The following is a 17,173-nucleotide window of genomic DNA, read 5'->3' on the forward strand; positions in this document are numbered from 1 at the left end:
TTTTTTAACAATAAAGGCAGGACTGACCTCTGGGCTCAAACTGGGAGTACTCATTGCTCTTTAGTACTGGGTGAGAGATCCAGAGCCAAGGGTGGTGCTTCCGTAACTGGGGTACGAGATAGTGGGTGACAAAGCCCACTGTCCCTGCCAGTGCATACAGTACTATGGTCACAAAGGGCTGTGGCGAAAGAGGGAGAGAGAGGGAGAGTGTGGGAGAGAGAGAGAGAGAGAGAGAGAGAGAGAGAAAGGGAGAAAAGGGAGAGGGAAAGAGAGAGGATGAGGGAGAGCGAGGGAGGGAGAGAGAGGGAGCGCAAGGGGGGTTGACTGAATACCGAACCGATGAAATAACATTTTATTTACGACACCACAGTCATTATTTACTGATGAGACAACATTGCTTTATGACACAAACAACACTTATGACACATCGTTTAGAGATGGTGTTTGGATGTAGGTAACCCACCTTTAAGGACAGGAAGACAGTGCTTGAAGTAATAGCAAACGTTAAAATGTAGGCAATGGAGCAGACCACAAGATCCGAAAGAAGAATCTCCTTCTGCAAAAGCAAATCATACAATATCACAATTGCGGAATGTAATAATGTGTTAAAGTCAAACTTTTGTCCTGAAACAAAAACAGAGGACAGCTTTTGAGTGGAACAAATCCATTTAGAAGTGGAGGAAACAATGCAAGTCTCTGACTTACCACTGAATTCATGAGCTTCTCTGGAAGAGGATCCTTGATGTCTTCTGAGTCTTCATCCTCTTCCTCACTGTCCACCAGAGTGGGCATCAGTTTGGATTTGATCAGAGACCTGCCATGCACAACAAATGAGAATATCTTAACCTTAGCACTAACAACTCTCATACAGTCAGCATGTTAGCAGGCATAACAATAGGAGGAGCTGAAAAGCAGGCGGCTTACATCAGCACAGTTGGATCACTGCTCTGCCCACTCAGATGATAGGAGAGAACCACCAGCAAGCCGCAGAACCCAGAGAACAAGGCTGGGGTATGCTGTTCATCCCAGGGCTCCTTTAGAATAGAAATATTGATATTTGCACCTAAGCAGAACATTTTATTTAAAATGTTATATGCTAACCATCCCCTAAAAATACAGAGAACTCATTCAGGCATGATATGTGTGAGGATGAATATGGACACTTTGCTTTACTGCAGGCATAGTGGCATAACTTTTTCCACCAGAGAGCCTACTTGAGGCTGTTTTTTTTTTTTTTTTACTTATACCCCTCTTACCAGCAGTTATAAATACTAAATCATCACCCAAGCAGAATATGGTTTCACTAGCCTGAAAGAACAGAGAGGTGCCACTTAAACGATTTGATTTTTCATGCTCGACTAAGCTGCCTCTGCAGCAACAAACTGTTCCGTCGCAGTGCAAAACATATCCTTCATGTAATCATACACGTCTTTACTCAATAATGAATTCAATCCTACCTTCAGAGCTCCAAAACAGAAACCGTACAGCAAAGATAATGCCGTCAGACTACGGAATATGCTGTACACTGCTGAGTGGAGTCCAGTTGCAGCTGACAAAGGAAGTGGACACACAGGAATCAGGTTGAGGGCTAGGTTTAAGGTGGTACAGTATGCATTCAGTTCATGGTATTATGAAGGGCAAGCTAAACAGAGAAGAGAGTGCTACTCACCTGTTCCACCAAAGAAATGAATGTCTATTTGTTCAAGCAGGTAAATCATAAAGGTGTTGATTTGTGGGAACAGGCCAACGAGAAATGTGATAGGAAAGCAGTAGGTGATGCCTGTGGAATAAAGAACAGACATGACTTTAGAACTATAAGCTTTTTATAATGTCAAAATAAAACACATCATCTAAAATAATTTCATGGAGATGACTGAAAAAAGGTCATAGGAAGGATTTACGGTACGTGACTTACCCACTAAAATGTCTCTCAAGAATTTGAGAGCATCTGCTAATACTATGGTGATGCCATATACAGTGGACACAGGCAGATCCTTACTTCTTAACATCTGTTCCAGAATCCAAATAAGGCCACAGAAAATACAGAAATAAGCAGCCCGGCTGTATGCAACAATCTGATTGTGTCCCTGGAAAACATCAAGAGAAGAGAGTGCTACAGAAATGAAACAGAGAAAGCCTCGAACCGTCTACCTGGAATTTTTTTTTAACTAAACAACCAGTGAAAATGTACAGGTAACAGCCAACATAAAGTGTCTTAATAGAGCGTTGGGCCACCAGAACAGCTTCAATGTATCTTGGCATAGATTCTACAAGTATCTAGAACTCTATTGGAGGGATGCGACCCAATTAGTCCATGAGAATTTCCATAATTTTATGTTTTGTTGATGGTGGTGGAAAATGCTGTCACAGGCGCTGCTCCAGAATCTCCCATAAGTGTTCAATTGGGTTAAAATCTGGTGATTTAGACGGTCACAGCATACAGTTTGAATCGTTTTCATTCTCATCAAACCATTCAGTGACCACTTGTGCCCTGTGGATGGAGGCATTGTCATCCTATGGGGGCATAGCCATGCTAGCCAAAATAGTGGCCAAAATAATGGCCTGTGGAAAGAAGTGGAGGGCGCTCAAACAACGTGAGTCGAGGTGCAACCAAAAAATTCAATAAACACAGAAAAGGAAAAGGAGCGACACTCGCTCACCATTAAACTAAAAATGTATTTAAGTAAGGTTAAAATATTAACGTTTCAACCTTCAATGGCCTTCAGCAGAATAATCCTGATGATTATTCAGATGAAGGCCATTGGAGGCCGAAATGTTAATCTTTTAACCTTGCTTAAATAAAATAAAAATAATGGTTAGTGAGTGTTGCGCCTTTTCCTTTATTATTTGTGAAATAATGGCCTGCCTAGCATTTTTATCTCAGGCGCCGCTCCAGAATCTCCCATAAGTGGTGTTCAATTGGGTTGAGATCTGGTGCCTGAGACGGCCATGGCATATGGTTTACATAGTTTTCATGCTCATCAAACCATCCAGTGACCACTCGTGTCCTGTGGATGGGGGCATTGTCATCCTATGGGGGCATAGTCATGGTTGCCAAAATAATGGCCTACCCAGCATTTTTATACATGACCCTAAGCATGATGGGATGTTAATTGCTTAATTAACTCAGGAACCACACCTGTGTGGAAGCACCTGCTTCCAATATACTTTGTATCCCTCATTTACTCAATTGTTTCCATTATTTTGGCAGTTACCTGTATCTTCACAATATAACTTTAGAATATGTTCCATACAGACTCACATGTGTTGGCGAGGCTGCATCAGGTTGGACACTCTGTAATACAAACAATTTGTTCAAAGTGTTATTAACATGATTAACTGAAATACAGTCAATGACTGACCGAGAAATGTGTTTCCATCAGCAATGTGTCGGATAAAAAGTACTTAGCTAAAGCTTAATTCCATTGTTACAGTGGAGTATGTGGTGGGGCATTGAAAATAGCACAGTATTATCACAGATCTGGTATCCTTTCACTGATCTGAATTATGTCAATACAGATAAGCAATGGTTGTACGGATGATTAAGCCTCATGCTTTGTAACAAAATTAGATACTTTCCTTACCTTTAACAACGAGTACTGGCAGCTAGCGATGACCACGCAGAACTGGAAAACCCAGATGTCTTTGAAGCAGCCGTGGTTGAGCAGAATGAATCCCAGGAAGGCCACCAGGAAGGCCAGGAACACAACTGCTATGTTCTCCACCACATCATGGTTCCTGAGGACAGAGAGCAAAGGTCAAAGTAAAGTCTCTGTTAACTAGTTGATCAATCGCTGAGAGATGGAAAATGGGAAATGGAAAAGGGAAAGGAAAAGGAAAGATAGAATGGGAGCGCTTTCTCTTACCTGTCCAATAGCGCCAACAAGGTGAGTCGGTCATACAAGATGTTTACCCACTTCCCAGGAAAAAGCTTGAGCTTGTAGTACAGCTTACGAGAGGGCTTTTCCTGTGTGGAGGTCTCTGATGATTCATCAATCGAGTCCTCCTCCTGTCAGTGGTAGAATTCAGGTTGTAGTGTAAAATAAATCTAAACACTGACATAATAGATGTCTTAAACAGTCATGACTGTTGGTTTCAGCTCATGACAACTGACTACACGCTGTCATGACACAGATAATGTTTAGATCAGTTATCTCATACAGCTACAATGTAAGTAATAATCATCAGTGCATTTCACCCAGTGTATTTCCTGTGTGTGTGTGTGTGTGTGTTGTGAACACTGAGGCGCTGAGAGGGACAATGTGCTATGTGATGTCTGAGCCAGGCAGGCAGTTTCTGTTCTGCTCACAGAGTCACTATAGTTTGATGAATGGCCAGCACTCTGATTTGCAGTGCTGAGTCTGAGCACCGCTTGGCCTTGGCTGCCTGCGTCCACTGTCTGGGACAGATAAGGGTTTATGGGTGGAGTGGGGAGGAGAGAGGAGATGGGGGGGATGTAGTCACCTGGAAGATTTCGGGGTGAGTTCTCCGAGGCCGAAGCCTGTGTGCAGGGATGATGCGGCGCTGGAAGGGGCAGTCTGTATGCCCGCCCGCCAGCCCGTCCTGGCACTCCGAGTTGGAGGAAGTGGACAGGAGATCACTGGGTACACGACAAGGTTTACATGTAAAAGCACATGACGTAAAAAATAAAATAAAAAAATAACATTGTCAAATGTAAATAGAACACAACATCAACTTCATACAAATATTACATATTAAATAACTGAGGTTATAGTACCACATGTTGCCTGTGATAAGTTCAGCTCCGAGGGGTAGGTTTAGGGCTCTCTCAGCATACAGCTTACGAGGTCTGTCTCCTGGAATAGAGAGCAGACAGAACCTCATGTTTAAAACACCTACCTGAAATGATGTAAGTGATATACAGTATGTTACACTACAGTATGTTATACAATAGCTGGGCAATAATAGCACAGACAACTGACCCTTGGTTACTGTTGCAACCTCTGCCAACATTTTCCCGGGAAGCCCAATTTCCCATTGAACCACTGGTGAAAATCCCCTCACAATGATCTCAAACTGTGTTTCTAATAAACAAATCCACTCACAATATTCTCAAACTGTGTTTCTAATACACAATTCAATTAAATACAGACTACCCCTTGCTAATCAGGAAACTCTTGGATATGTTGTGGTGGACTGTCATTACAATTGCTTCACGGGAACCTGGTAGAATTATGTTTGTAGTGTAGCTAGCCACTGACTGGCCCTGAATTCACTGTCAGCAAGCAGTCAAAGCTATAACCACTTTTGGAGCTAGCTAGTGCTCTCAAATCATATCCTGATGTCGACAGCAGATGGGAGTTAGCTAGCTAACATACATTTTGAGAAAAACAAGTTATATTAAGTGGCTAGCTAGCTAGCGTTAGCAACGTTTGGTGGTCAATGAGACTGAGCTAGCTAACCAGCTGAGCTAGCAAACAATGTAACAAAAGTATAATTTTGGATTTAAAAAATACTCAGGCTCTTCATTTCAAGAATCGCAGTAGTAAGATACTGTTAAATTATTTAGCCAATTACACATTTATTTTTTGAAGAAAACTATCAGTTTTCATGCGATTTAAACGTAATCTTGTCCAATGTATCGACAGTTGCTATCCATTGAAGTGCTGCGATTGGTTGCCCAAAATTCTAGGGCGGAGCTTAGTGAAGGGTCAGTTCACTACCACATTATCCAGGGTTTATAACGAGTTTGTAGACTTCAGTGAATTAATGCAGCGCAACAATATTTTGTACTTACTGTGGACTGTATGGAAAGTATAGGCGTCCTCCTTGTTGGTGGCCTCTGGTCTGCATATGACCTGGAGCATGGAGCTCTCTGACTGAGATGTTTGGGAGGGCAGGGAGTCGTAGTCTGGGTCTTTATCCCGGTCTGTCTGGGGACTGAGAGTAGAGGACAAACTGTACAACAATTATATCAAAATAAAGATCAGATCAAATATCAAAAGAAAGTCAATTGTGATGACAACCTTTTATATCAAAGAGACATTTGAAAAGGTTTACCTGTCTGGGGACACAATGGGGATCCGTGTTTCGGAGATGGTGTGGAGGGTGTCTGTTGTGGCCAGAGTATTGGGAGGGTTTGGCTGCTCCTGCTGTCTCTCTGTCTCTGTGTTATCCTCAAATTTTGCAGTGACGTCCTCTGCAAAAGCAATACAAATTTTACCAGTCAAGAATGAGTAAAACACAGCTTTTAGTACAACAGAAACAATAGCTTCCCTCCTAAAATCTTAAATGTCTACATTTATATCATCATTATCTGACAAACCCCCCGCATATGCCTGGACTCACCTTCCTCCATGGCTCTGTCCTCCTCCTTTGTCGCCTCCTCTGGTGGGTTTGCACTGCCACTGGCTCCCCTGGAGCTGTTGATGGACTCCAGCAGCGACACAAACTCCACAAAGTTGGACTCGTTGGGGATCTGGCCCTCCTTGGCCTCCAGGTCTGACTTGGATGAGGTCATGGTGGTCTGTTTATTCTGTGATCTGTCAGCAATGAGGACTGCATCCTTCCCGCTGTCCATGCTCAGGCCTCGCACGTGTGTCCTGCCCCCCGGGCCGTACTTCCTGAACATAGATGGGATTCGCAGGAAGCCGTCTGCATCTACGTTGAGGTCCGGAGGGTCGTTCTCGTCAGGGTGGGAGTGGACGTCAATGCCAGAGGAGCTGTTGTCGGCTGTGGTCAACTGGGGGCTGGGGTGTTCCAGGTCTGCCTCGTTGTACTCTAAGTCCCGGCAGTCCAGAGCGGCAGAGTCAGCGCTCATCAACTCTTTGGTGATCTGGCCGTCTGGGCTTGGGGTCTGCAGCTGGGCAGGGTCAGCCTCAGAAAAGGGTTCCCCTTCATTCTCTGCATCACTCCGTTCATCATCCTCAGGCGAGTCAAAGGTGATAACAGGGATTTTGATGAGGCAGTCGCCAGCAGCCCCTCCATGAGGGTCGATGCCCATCTGTGTGTGGGCAGACTCCAGGATGCTCTGTTTGACCGACTCCTCCAGCTCCGCAGCCGTCTGCGCATCACAGCTCATGGTGATGATGATCTTGACCATGTCGTTCTCGTCCAGGCGGGCTGATGGGCCAGAGTTGTCCACAAAGACAACAGCGATCTCATCTGAGCAGTATGTCTCCTCTGGCTGGTCATTCTGAGGAGGAGGTGGGAGGGGGTCATCATGCTCCTGAATGACCTCTAGAGAGTTGTTGTTGGGGTCCTGTTGGGGCTGTTTCTCCTGCTCCGTCTCCTCTGTGCTTTCTTCATCACTCCCCTTGGAGGAGGGCAATCCCTCATCAGCAGTCTCCCTACCAGCCACATGCTTCTGCTCCCCCAGCAGGAGAGGGGCAGCCTGGTCAGGGTTGGGGCTAGACAGGTCCTCTGGGGAGAGCTCCTCCTCAGGCTGTAGGCTCTCTCTGGGTTGTTTCTCCTTGGGGATCCTGTCACTCTGGGCTGCAACAGATACACTACTATTACAAAGAGCATACTGACAGGAATTTAGAATGGCTCATAAATAAAAGAAGAAAAACATCTCAGTCATTACAATTTCTGCTCTTAACTAACAATAAAGGATATAGATCTTTTCAGCAACACTTTGCAAAACCAACATTATGTGAGAACATTTACTGGAAACTGACAACATGCTTATCTGAGCATATTTGAAGCAATAATGTGCTAGGCTAGCATAATGAGTAGTGATCATTTTATCACTACATCCATACAATGCATTCCAGGAAGAGCATTTTATTCTCACAGTGAGATTTGAGAATAGAAAACCCATTTCCCACTACAGGTAGGAATCAGACCAGTTTTAAAAATATAGGAGAGTACAGTACCTTCAGTATTCTTTAAGTCTTCTGATTTTGGACACTCCTGTAAGGGCAAGAGATATGGATGATGATTAATAGAAGAAGAAAAAAGGGGGGACAGTGCTCATTAACATCTAAGCTTTAACTCAAAAATTTATATTCCATAATATAATATAGTAGTAGAATGGAGCTGCAGAGTAGTTATAATGGTACACTAACCACTCCAATCAACCCAGGGTCCGTCTCTGTCTGTTTCACTGTAACCTGGATGACTGGACTCGGCCTGTTTCTTGTCAACATTGTCATGGCAACATTGTCAGGAACCGTGCTGCTTTTCCTTTATGGAAAGATGTAGAGATGTGGTCATCTGTGGTAGTTAATTTATCAATGGCTGAAATCATGTTTTTAAGACAAAAGCACTACCCAAAAGAGATCTGTGCCTATTGTGCATTTGGAAAGTATTCAGACCCCTTGACTTTTTCCACATTTTGTTACGTTACAGCCTTATTCTAAAATTGATTAAATAGCTTTTTTTCCTCATGAATCTACACACTGTACCCCACAATGACAAAGCAAAAACAGTTTTTTAGAAATGTTTCCTAATTTATACAGTATCTCACAAAAGTGAGTACACCCCTCACATTTTTGTAAATATTTGAGTATATCTTTTCATGTGACAACACTGAAGAATTGACACTTTGCTACAATGTAAAGTAGTGAGTGTACAGCTTGTATAGCAGTGTAAATTTGCTGTCCCCTCAAAATAACACAACACACAGCCATTAATGTCTAAACCGCTGGCAACAAAAGTGAGTACGCCCCTAAGTGAAAATGTCCAAATTGGGCCCAAAGTGTCAATATTTTGTGTGGCCACCATCATTTTCCAGCACTGCCTTAACCCTCTTGGGCATGGAGTTCACCAGAGCTTCACAGGTTGCCACTGGAGTCCTCTTCCACTCCTCCATGACGACATCACGGAGCTGGTGGATGTTAGAGTCCTTGCACTCCTCCACCTTCCGTTTGAGGATGCCCCACAGATGCTCAATAGGGTTTTGGTCTGGAGACATGCTTGGCCAGTCCATCACCTTTACCCTCAGCTTCTTTAGCAAGGCAGTGGTCGTCTTGGAAGTGTGTTTGGGGTCGTTATCATGTTGGAATACTGCCCTGCGGCCCAGTCTCCGAAGGGAGGGGATCATGCTCTGCTTCAGTATGTCACAGTACATGTTGGCATTCATGGTTCCCTCAATGAACTATAGCTCCCCAGTGCCGGCAGCACTCATGCAGCCCCAGACCATGACACTCCCACCACCATGCTTGACTGTAGGCAAGACACACTTGTCTTTGTACTCCTCACCTGGTTGCCACCACACACGCTTGATACCATCTGAACCAAATAAGTTTATCTTGGTCTCGTCAGACCACAGGACATGGTTCCAGTAATCCATGTCCTTAGTCTGCTTGTCTTCAGCAAACTGTTTGCGGGCTTTCTTGTGCATCATCTTTAGTTGCCAGCGGTTTAGACATTAATGGCTGTGTGTTGAGTTATTTTGAGGGGACAGCAAATTTACACTGTTATACAAGCTGTACACTCACTACTTTACATTGTAGCAAAGTATAATTTCTTCAGTGTTGTCACATGAAAAGATATACTCAAATAAATATTTACAAAAATGTGAGGTGTGTACTCACTTTTGTGAGATACTGTATATTTTTTAAATTAAATATCACATTTACATAAGTATTCAGACCCTTTACTCATTACTTGGTTGAAGCACCTTTGGCAGCGATTACATCCTCGAGTCTTCTTGGGTATGACGCTACAATCTTGGCACACCTGTATTTTGGGAGTTTCTCCTATTCTTCTCTTCAAATCCTCTCAAGCGCCTTCAGGTTGGATGGGGAGTGTAGCTGCACAGCTAATTTCAGGTCTCTCCAGAGATGTTCGATCGGGTCCGAGCTCTGGCTGGGCCACTCAAGGACATTCAAAGACTTGTCCCAAAGCCACTCCTGCGTTGTCTTGGCTGTGAGCTTAGGGTCGTTCTTCTGTTGGAAGGTGAACCTTCGCCTCAGTCTGAGGTCCTGAGCGCTCTGGAGCAGGTTTTCATCAAGGATCTCTCTCTTTTCTTTTTTTTTTAGGGGGTAGATCAGCTTTAATATTGTAGATAGATTGTAACTTCCATCAATGTAATTGTCTGCATCACTTCCAATCCCCCATATGTTTTTTTCTCTCGCATATATATATATATATATATATATATACACATACATACACATAAATATATACACATACATACATATATATATATACATACATATCCTTTAAAAAAATATATATATTTCCCTTTATTACTTTCCAACCCCACCATCCCCTCCCTAATTGGAGTAAACTAGTGAACAACAATGCTTAGGCCTCTACTTCATGCTTATACATACTATATACATTTTATGGACACAGTCAATAATTATATTTTGTTTGTTTTTACTCCTGAACTTCCTACGATCATTTTCATGATGTCCATCTGGTATGCTTCTATATGCCATATCTTTCTAACTGTGCTCTTTCACAAAAGCTCACAATATATAACCTATATACTTATTATGGACACAGCATGTCTTACACTAGTTATCTTGTTGTTATTAGTTGTTGTTATTAGTCCCATCCTTTAGCTCCATTCAACACCTCCCATCTATCTCTTAACACCATCCATATTGGTTTTCTATTTGCCATATATTTTTCAACTGTACTGTGATGTTTTACAAAAGTTCTGAACCTTTCTATTCTCATAGTTTCTACAGTTTGTGAATTGAAAATAAAACATCTTTGCTAAAAGTATTATTATATTATTGATCGATTGACTATGACTTTTCAGATCACCCAGTAGTGCTATCTGCAGGGTCAGCTCCATGCAAATATTGCAATCCTTCAGCCATTCCTGGACCTGTGTCCAGAAACAAGCTACAAATGGACAGTACCAAAACAAATGATCTAATGATTCTGTCTCTTCACACCCAAATCTGCAGAGCTGGGAAGCTTGTATCCCCCATACAAATAACATTCTATTGGTAGCAAGAATTGTATATAATCATTTAAATTGAAAAATTCAAAGTTTTGAATCAGGCGTCGTTTTGCGTATCAGTTCATAAACACTATGCCAAGGAATCGGTACGTCAAAAATCTCTTCCCAACTATTTTGCTATCTATATGGGACGGCTGTCAATCTTTTGGTCCTTAAATGAAAGTGGTAAACTTTTTTATTTATCACAATTTTCTTTAACCAATTATGTTCTTTAATGCAAGGCCGACAGACAAGTTCCTTACTTTTTCCTCCTTCCACTTTCCTCTTCCATTTTTGCGGTAATGCTGCAATTATTTGGTTGTAATTTTGGGTAGAGCAGACATTTCCATATGTTTTTGTTAGCTGCATGTGTGACATAACTCCACCATTCCTACCGATAATATCATTTACGAAGATTATACCTTTTTTTAAAAAAATTTTTATCATTTAGTATATTTGAGTTTAACCACAATATTTGTTGCAATATTTGTTCTATCATTTCTGGAGAATTAAATTGAAATTGCAACCAACTTTCTATGGCTTGTTTTAGAAATAGTGATATTTGGGTGATGATTTCCTTTTCAAATACCTGAAAGTGAGGGGTTGTAATCTGAATAAAGGGAAAAAGTCCCTTCTTGAACATTGGGTGAGACAATCTTACTAGTTTGCTAGAGAACCAGTTCGGATTTAAGTATAGTTTTTGTATGACTGAAGCTTTTAGTGATAGGTCTAATGCTTTAATATTTAATCATTTCTGTCCTCCTAATTCATATTCATTATATAAATAGGCCCGTTTAATTTTGTCTGGCTTGCCGTTCCAAATAAAATGTAATATTTTTTTCTCATATAATTTAAAAAACTGTTCACTAGGCATAGGCAAGACCATAAGCAAATAGGTAAACTGGGATAATACTAAAGAGTTAATCAGGGTAATTTTTCCACAAATTGACAGGTATTTACCTTTCCATGGAATCAAGATCTTATCTATTTTTGTTAACTTTCTATTAAAATGTATTGGAGTGAGATAATTTATTTCATTTGGGATATGTATTCCGAGTATATCCACATCACCATCAGACCATTTTATTGGTAAACTACATGGTAATGTAAAAATTGTATTTTTTAGTGATCCAATACGTAATATAGTACATTTATCATAATTTGGTTGTAATCCAGAGAGGTTAGAAAATGTATCTAGATCCTCTATGAGGCTGTGGAGGGATTCAAGTTGTGGATAAAAAAAAAAACATGAATCATCAGCGTACAATGACACCTTTGTTTTTTAAGCCCTGGATTTCTAATCCCTTGATATTATTATTGGATCTGATTTTAATAGCTAACATCTCGATGGCAATAATAAATAGATATGCCGATAGTGGACAACCTTGTTTCACTCCTCTTGACAGTTTAAAACTTTCTGAGAAATAGCCATTATTTACTATTTTACACATAGGGTTAGTATACATGATTTTAACCCTATTTATAAGAGATTGTCCAAAATTGAAATGCTCCAGGCATTTATATATAAACCCCAGTCGTACTTTATCAAATGCCTTTTCGAAGTCTGCTATGAATAGTAGGCCTGGCTTCCCAGATTTTTCATAGTGTTCTATTGTTTCCAGTACTTGCCTTATATTATCTCCAATGTATCGCCCATGTAAAAAACCTGTCTGATTAGAATGAATAATGTCCGACAATATCTTTTTAATTCTATGCGCTATACATTTTGCTAGAATTTTTGCATCACAACACTGAAGTGTAAGGGGCCGCCAATTTTTAAAATGGACTGGATCTTTTTATTTTCCACTTGTATCCTGTTTCAGTAATAATGAAATCAGACCTTCTTCTTGAGTGTCTGATAATCTACCAATTACATAGGAGTGGTTAAAACATGCTAATAACGGTCCTCTGAGTATATCAAAAAAGGTTTGGTATACCTCGACTGGTATGCCATCCAACCCTGGAGTTTTCCCGGACTTAAAGTCTTTAATTGCATCCAGAAGTTCCTCCTCTGTAATTTCACCTTCACATGAGTCTTTCTGTATGGCTGTTAATTTGACATTATCAATAGAAAAAACATCTCTACAATTAGCTTCAGTTAGAGGAGATGGATGCGACTGAAACGAAAACATATGCTTAAAGTACTATGTTTCCTCCTTCAAAAGATAATTTGGTGAATCAATAAATTATTTTTGGTAGCATTCCTATGTTGAAGATAAAAAAATCATTTGGTGCATTTTTCCCCATATTCCATCCAGTTTGCTTTATTTTTATTATATATTACACTTGCTCTTTCTTGAATAAATTTCTCAATTTCTATTTGTTTTTCCTCTAATTTATTCTGAGCCTCTATGTTACAGTTTTTATTGCTATATATCTGTTCTGTTAGACCTTCTATTTCCTTTGTTAGTGTGGACTCTTTTGACCTAAATTGCTTTTGTTTTCGAGATGAGTACTGAATTGCATTGCCTCTAAAGGCACATTTAAAGGTGTCCCATACAATAAGGGGATTTGCTGTACCTATGTTATGTCGGAAAAAATCTGTTATAAATTCCTCTGTCCTAGTTAAAAACAAGTTATCATCCAATAGGCTTTGATTAAATTTCCAATATCCTCGCCCACGTGGAAATTCAGTAAGAGTAATGTATATGCCAATTATATGATGGTCCGACCGCATTCTGTCCCCTATCAACACTTTTTAAACTTTTGGTGCCAACGAGAATGACATAAGAAAGAAGTCAAGACGACTAGCTTGATACAGTCTCCACCATGTATATCTCACTAGATCAGGATATTTAAGCCTCCATATATCTACTAGTTCTAATGTATCCATGACATTCACGATTTCCTTAAGAGCATGAGGGTGATTGTTTGTGGTGTGATTTCCTTTACGGTCCATTGAGCTATTTACAACGGTATTATAATCTCCCACCATAATAATAGAGTCTTGAATTGCTTGCAAGGTCGATAATTTATTATATATATTTTCTAAGAAGTGTGGATCATCATTATTTGGTCCGTAAAGGTTAATGAGACATATTTGTTTATGGTTCAATAACATATTTAAAATAATCCATCTACCTTGCGTATCTGTTTGGACAATTTGCACATTCGGATCGAAATTACTGTTAATTAATATCATCACCCCTTTTGAGTTTCTTAGCCCATGGGAGAAGTATATTTCGCCCCCCCATTCCTTTTTCCACGCAACTTCATCTAGAATTGTTGAATGGGTTTCCTGTAAACAATAGATATTATACTGTATTCCTTCTCTTTGAGCCATGTAAATATTGTTCTTCTTTTGTTATTATCTGCTTAGCCATTACAATTATAACTGGCTATACTTATTTCACCACATACCATAATGAGATACAAGTTTCAAATCTATTTGTCATTATATGTGTTTGTATATTTACCAATAGAAAATACCATAGTGATTGAGTGTCCATATAGCTATACCATGATATTTGCAATGTTACTAAATAACCCTCCTGTCACGATCGTCAGGGAGAGACCAATGCGCAGCGTGATGAACGAACATACTTTAATTAGTTAAAGTGTACACAATACAATACAAGAAACGACTCGTGACGTCCACGGTATCAATGACCGAACACGGAACAAAAACCCACAAACACAAAGGGAAAACATACAGTTAAATATGGCTCCCAATCAGAGACAACCAGCCAAACAGCTGACACTCGTTGCCTCTGATTGGGAGTCACTCAGGCAAACATAGAATACACAACCTAGAACACCCAACATAGAAACAGAACACATAGAATGAACACACCCTGGCTCAACATATAGAGTCCCAGAGCCAGGGTGTGACAGTACCCCCCCCTAAAGGCGCGGCGCCTCAATAAGAGCAAAACAGGGGAGGGCTGGGTGGGCATACCTCCTCGGCAACGGTTCTGGCTCCGGCCTTGCCCACCACCCTCCAATAATCCCCCCATAGCGCCCCTGGTCCGGTCTGGCCCCGCTGGCTGGAGCTGACCTGAACGTAGCAGGAACGGCTAGCTTCAGCTCCGTTGTGGAGCAGTTGAGCGGTACCTGATTTGGCACCGATGACCCAGGCACGGGTTGTGCCGGACTGACGACGCGCACCCCTGGCTTGGTGCGTGAGGCAGGAACGGACCGGACCGGGCTGACGATGCGCACCCCTGGCTTGGTGCGTGGAGCAGCAACGGGCCGGACCGGGCTGACGATACGCACCCCTGGCTTGGTGCGTGGAGCCGGAACGGGCCTCACCGGACTGACGACTCGCACCCCTGGCTTGGTGCGTGGAGCAGCAACGGGCCGGACCGGGCTGACGATGCGCACCCCTGGCTTGGTGCGTGGAGCCGGAACGGGCTTTACCGGGCTGACGACTCGCACCCCTGGCTTGGTGCGAGTAGCAGGAACGGGCTGGACCAGGCTGACGACTCGCACCCCTGGCTTGGTGCGAGTAGCAGGAACGTTCTGGACCAGGCTGACGACTCGCACCCCTGGCTTGGTGCGAGTGGCAGGAACAGGCCGGGCCGGGCTGGCGACTCGCACCCCTGGCTTGGTGCGAGTGCAGGAACAGGCCGGGCCGGGCTGGCGACGCGCACCGTAGGCTTGGTGCGAGTGGCAGGAACAGGCCGGGCCGGGCTGGCGACGCACACCGTAGGCTTGGTGCGAGTGGCAGGAACAGGCCGGGCCGGGCTGGCGACGCGCACAGTATACTTGGTGCGAGTGGCAGGAACAGGCCGGGCCGGGCTGGCGACGCGCACCGTAGACTTGGTGCGTGGAGCAGGGACAGGCCGGGCCGGGCTGGCGACGCACCCCGTAGGCTTGGTGCGTGGAGCAGGAACAGGCCGGGCTGGGCTGGCGACGCACCCCGTAGGCTTGGTGCGTGGAGCAGGGACAGGCCGGGCTGGGCTGGCGACGCACCCCGTAGGCTTGGTGCGTGGAGCAGGGACAGGCCGGGCTGGGCTGGCGACGCACACCGTAGGCTTGGTGCGTGGAGCAGGGACAGGCCGGACTGGGCTGGCGACGCACACCGTAGGCTTGGTGCGTGGAGCAGGGACAGGCCGAACCGGGCTGTGGAGACGGATAGGAGACCTGGAGTGAAGAGCGGCCACAACCCGTCCCGGCTGAATGCCTACCCTCACACACTCTGTGTGAGGCATCCGCACAGGACGTACAGGGCTGTGTACCCGTACTGGCATAACAGCACGTGACACTGGAGCAGGATATCCAGGACCGCGGAGAGGCATTGGAGACCACGAGCGTTGAGCCGGCACACTCCGTCCTGGCTGCATACCCGCCTTCGCACGACACGTGCGGGGCGCTCACACAGGACGTACAGGACTATGCCGGACCACTCGTGGCACAGAACGCCGCTCCGCATACCGCGGAACCTGCCCCGTCCCATGCTGCCATGCCTGAGTACGGGACGTTGGTTCCGCTCTCCTTCCAGGCTCCGCCAACCTGCCTTCTGGCCCCCCAAACCCGGTGGCCTCCTCTCCAAATCGCCCTGTGGCAGCCTCCTGCTGCCCAGCCGCCCATGCAGTGTGCCCCCCCCTAAATTTTTTTTGGGGTTGCCTCTCGTCCTTCCGACGATGACACTGCTGACGCCGCTGCTCCTCTCTCGCCAGGGCCTTAATCCTTGCCCATGGCCCTTTGCCCCCGAGCATGTCCTCCCAGGACCACGATTTGCCCACCTGGGCCATCGCCAGCCTCTCCATCTCCTTTCCTGGCGCTTCCTCCCATGTCCAGTCTGCCTGCTCCTGGACACGCTGCTTGGTCCTGGTATGGTGGGTTTTTCTGTCACGATCGTCAGGGAGAGACCAATGCGCAGCGTGATGAACGAACATACTTTAATTAGTTAAAGTGTACACAATACAATACAAGAAACGACTCGTGACGTCCACGGTATCAATGACCGAACACGGAACAAAAACCCACAAACACAAAGGGAAAACATACAGTTAAATATGGCTCCCAATCAGAGACAACCAGCCAAACAGCTGACACTCGTTGCCTCTGATTGGGAGTCACTCAGGCAAACATAGAATACACAACCTAGAACACCCAACATAGAAACAGAACACATAGAATGAACACACCCTGGCTCAACATATAGAGTCCCAGAGCCAGGGTGTGACACCTCCAATTGTTCTCCACTAATTCCCCCGCTAAAACCCCTCCCCATCCCAAGTTGGGCCGTCATCCCAGTGATCAGCATACCACCCCTGTCCCCCCGGATCCCTATGCCCCAGAGGGGCCAGGACCCATCCATCAAAAACATCACATAGTGCCACCCACAAAACAGAAGCAGGT

General features: G+C 43.9%; 1 protein-coding gene across 1 annotated transcript in view; it reads right to left on the bottom strand.

The window, feature by feature from the left end:
* pcnx2 (pecanex 2) overlaps positions 1–17,173 on the bottom strand; it is a gene marked incomplete at its 5' end in the record, with an annotated part of 36,139 nt that overhangs the window by 14,516 nt on the left and 4,450 nt on the right. Inside the window, 17 exons of the mRNA XM_084141976.1 lie at positions 28–178; positions 464–556; positions 706–814; positions 925–1,034; positions 1,458–1,549; positions 1,670–1,780; positions 1,916–2,087; positions 3,263–3,295; positions 3,585–3,738; positions 3,867–4,009; positions 4,465–4,600; positions 4,739–4,817; positions 5,759–5,919; positions 6,022–6,160; positions 6,310–7,455; positions 7,839–7,875; positions 8,031–8,148. Of these exons, the coding sequence (XP_083998102.1) occupies positions 28–178; positions 464–556; positions 706–814; positions 925–1,034; positions 1,458–1,549; positions 1,670–1,780; positions 1,916–2,087; positions 3,263–3,295; positions 3,585–3,738; positions 3,867–4,009; positions 4,465–4,600; positions 4,739–4,817; positions 5,759–5,919; positions 6,022–6,160; positions 6,310–7,455; positions 7,839–7,875; positions 8,031–8,148 (2,984 nt within the window). The remainder of the gene's footprint in view (positions 1–27; positions 179–463; positions 557–705; positions 815–924; positions 1,035–1,457; positions 1,550–1,669; positions 1,781–1,915; positions 2,088–3,262; positions 3,296–3,584; positions 3,739–3,866; positions 4,010–4,464; positions 4,601–4,738; positions 4,818–5,758; positions 5,920–6,021; positions 6,161–6,309; positions 7,456–7,838; positions 7,876–8,030; positions 8,149–17,173) is intronic.

Source organism: Coregonus lavaretus, assembly GCF_964263955.1.
Source record: "Coregonus lavaretus genome assembly, chromosome: 25".
NCBI lineage: Eukaryota > Metazoa > Chordata > Actinopteri > Salmoniformes > Salmonidae > Coregonus > Coregonus lavaretus.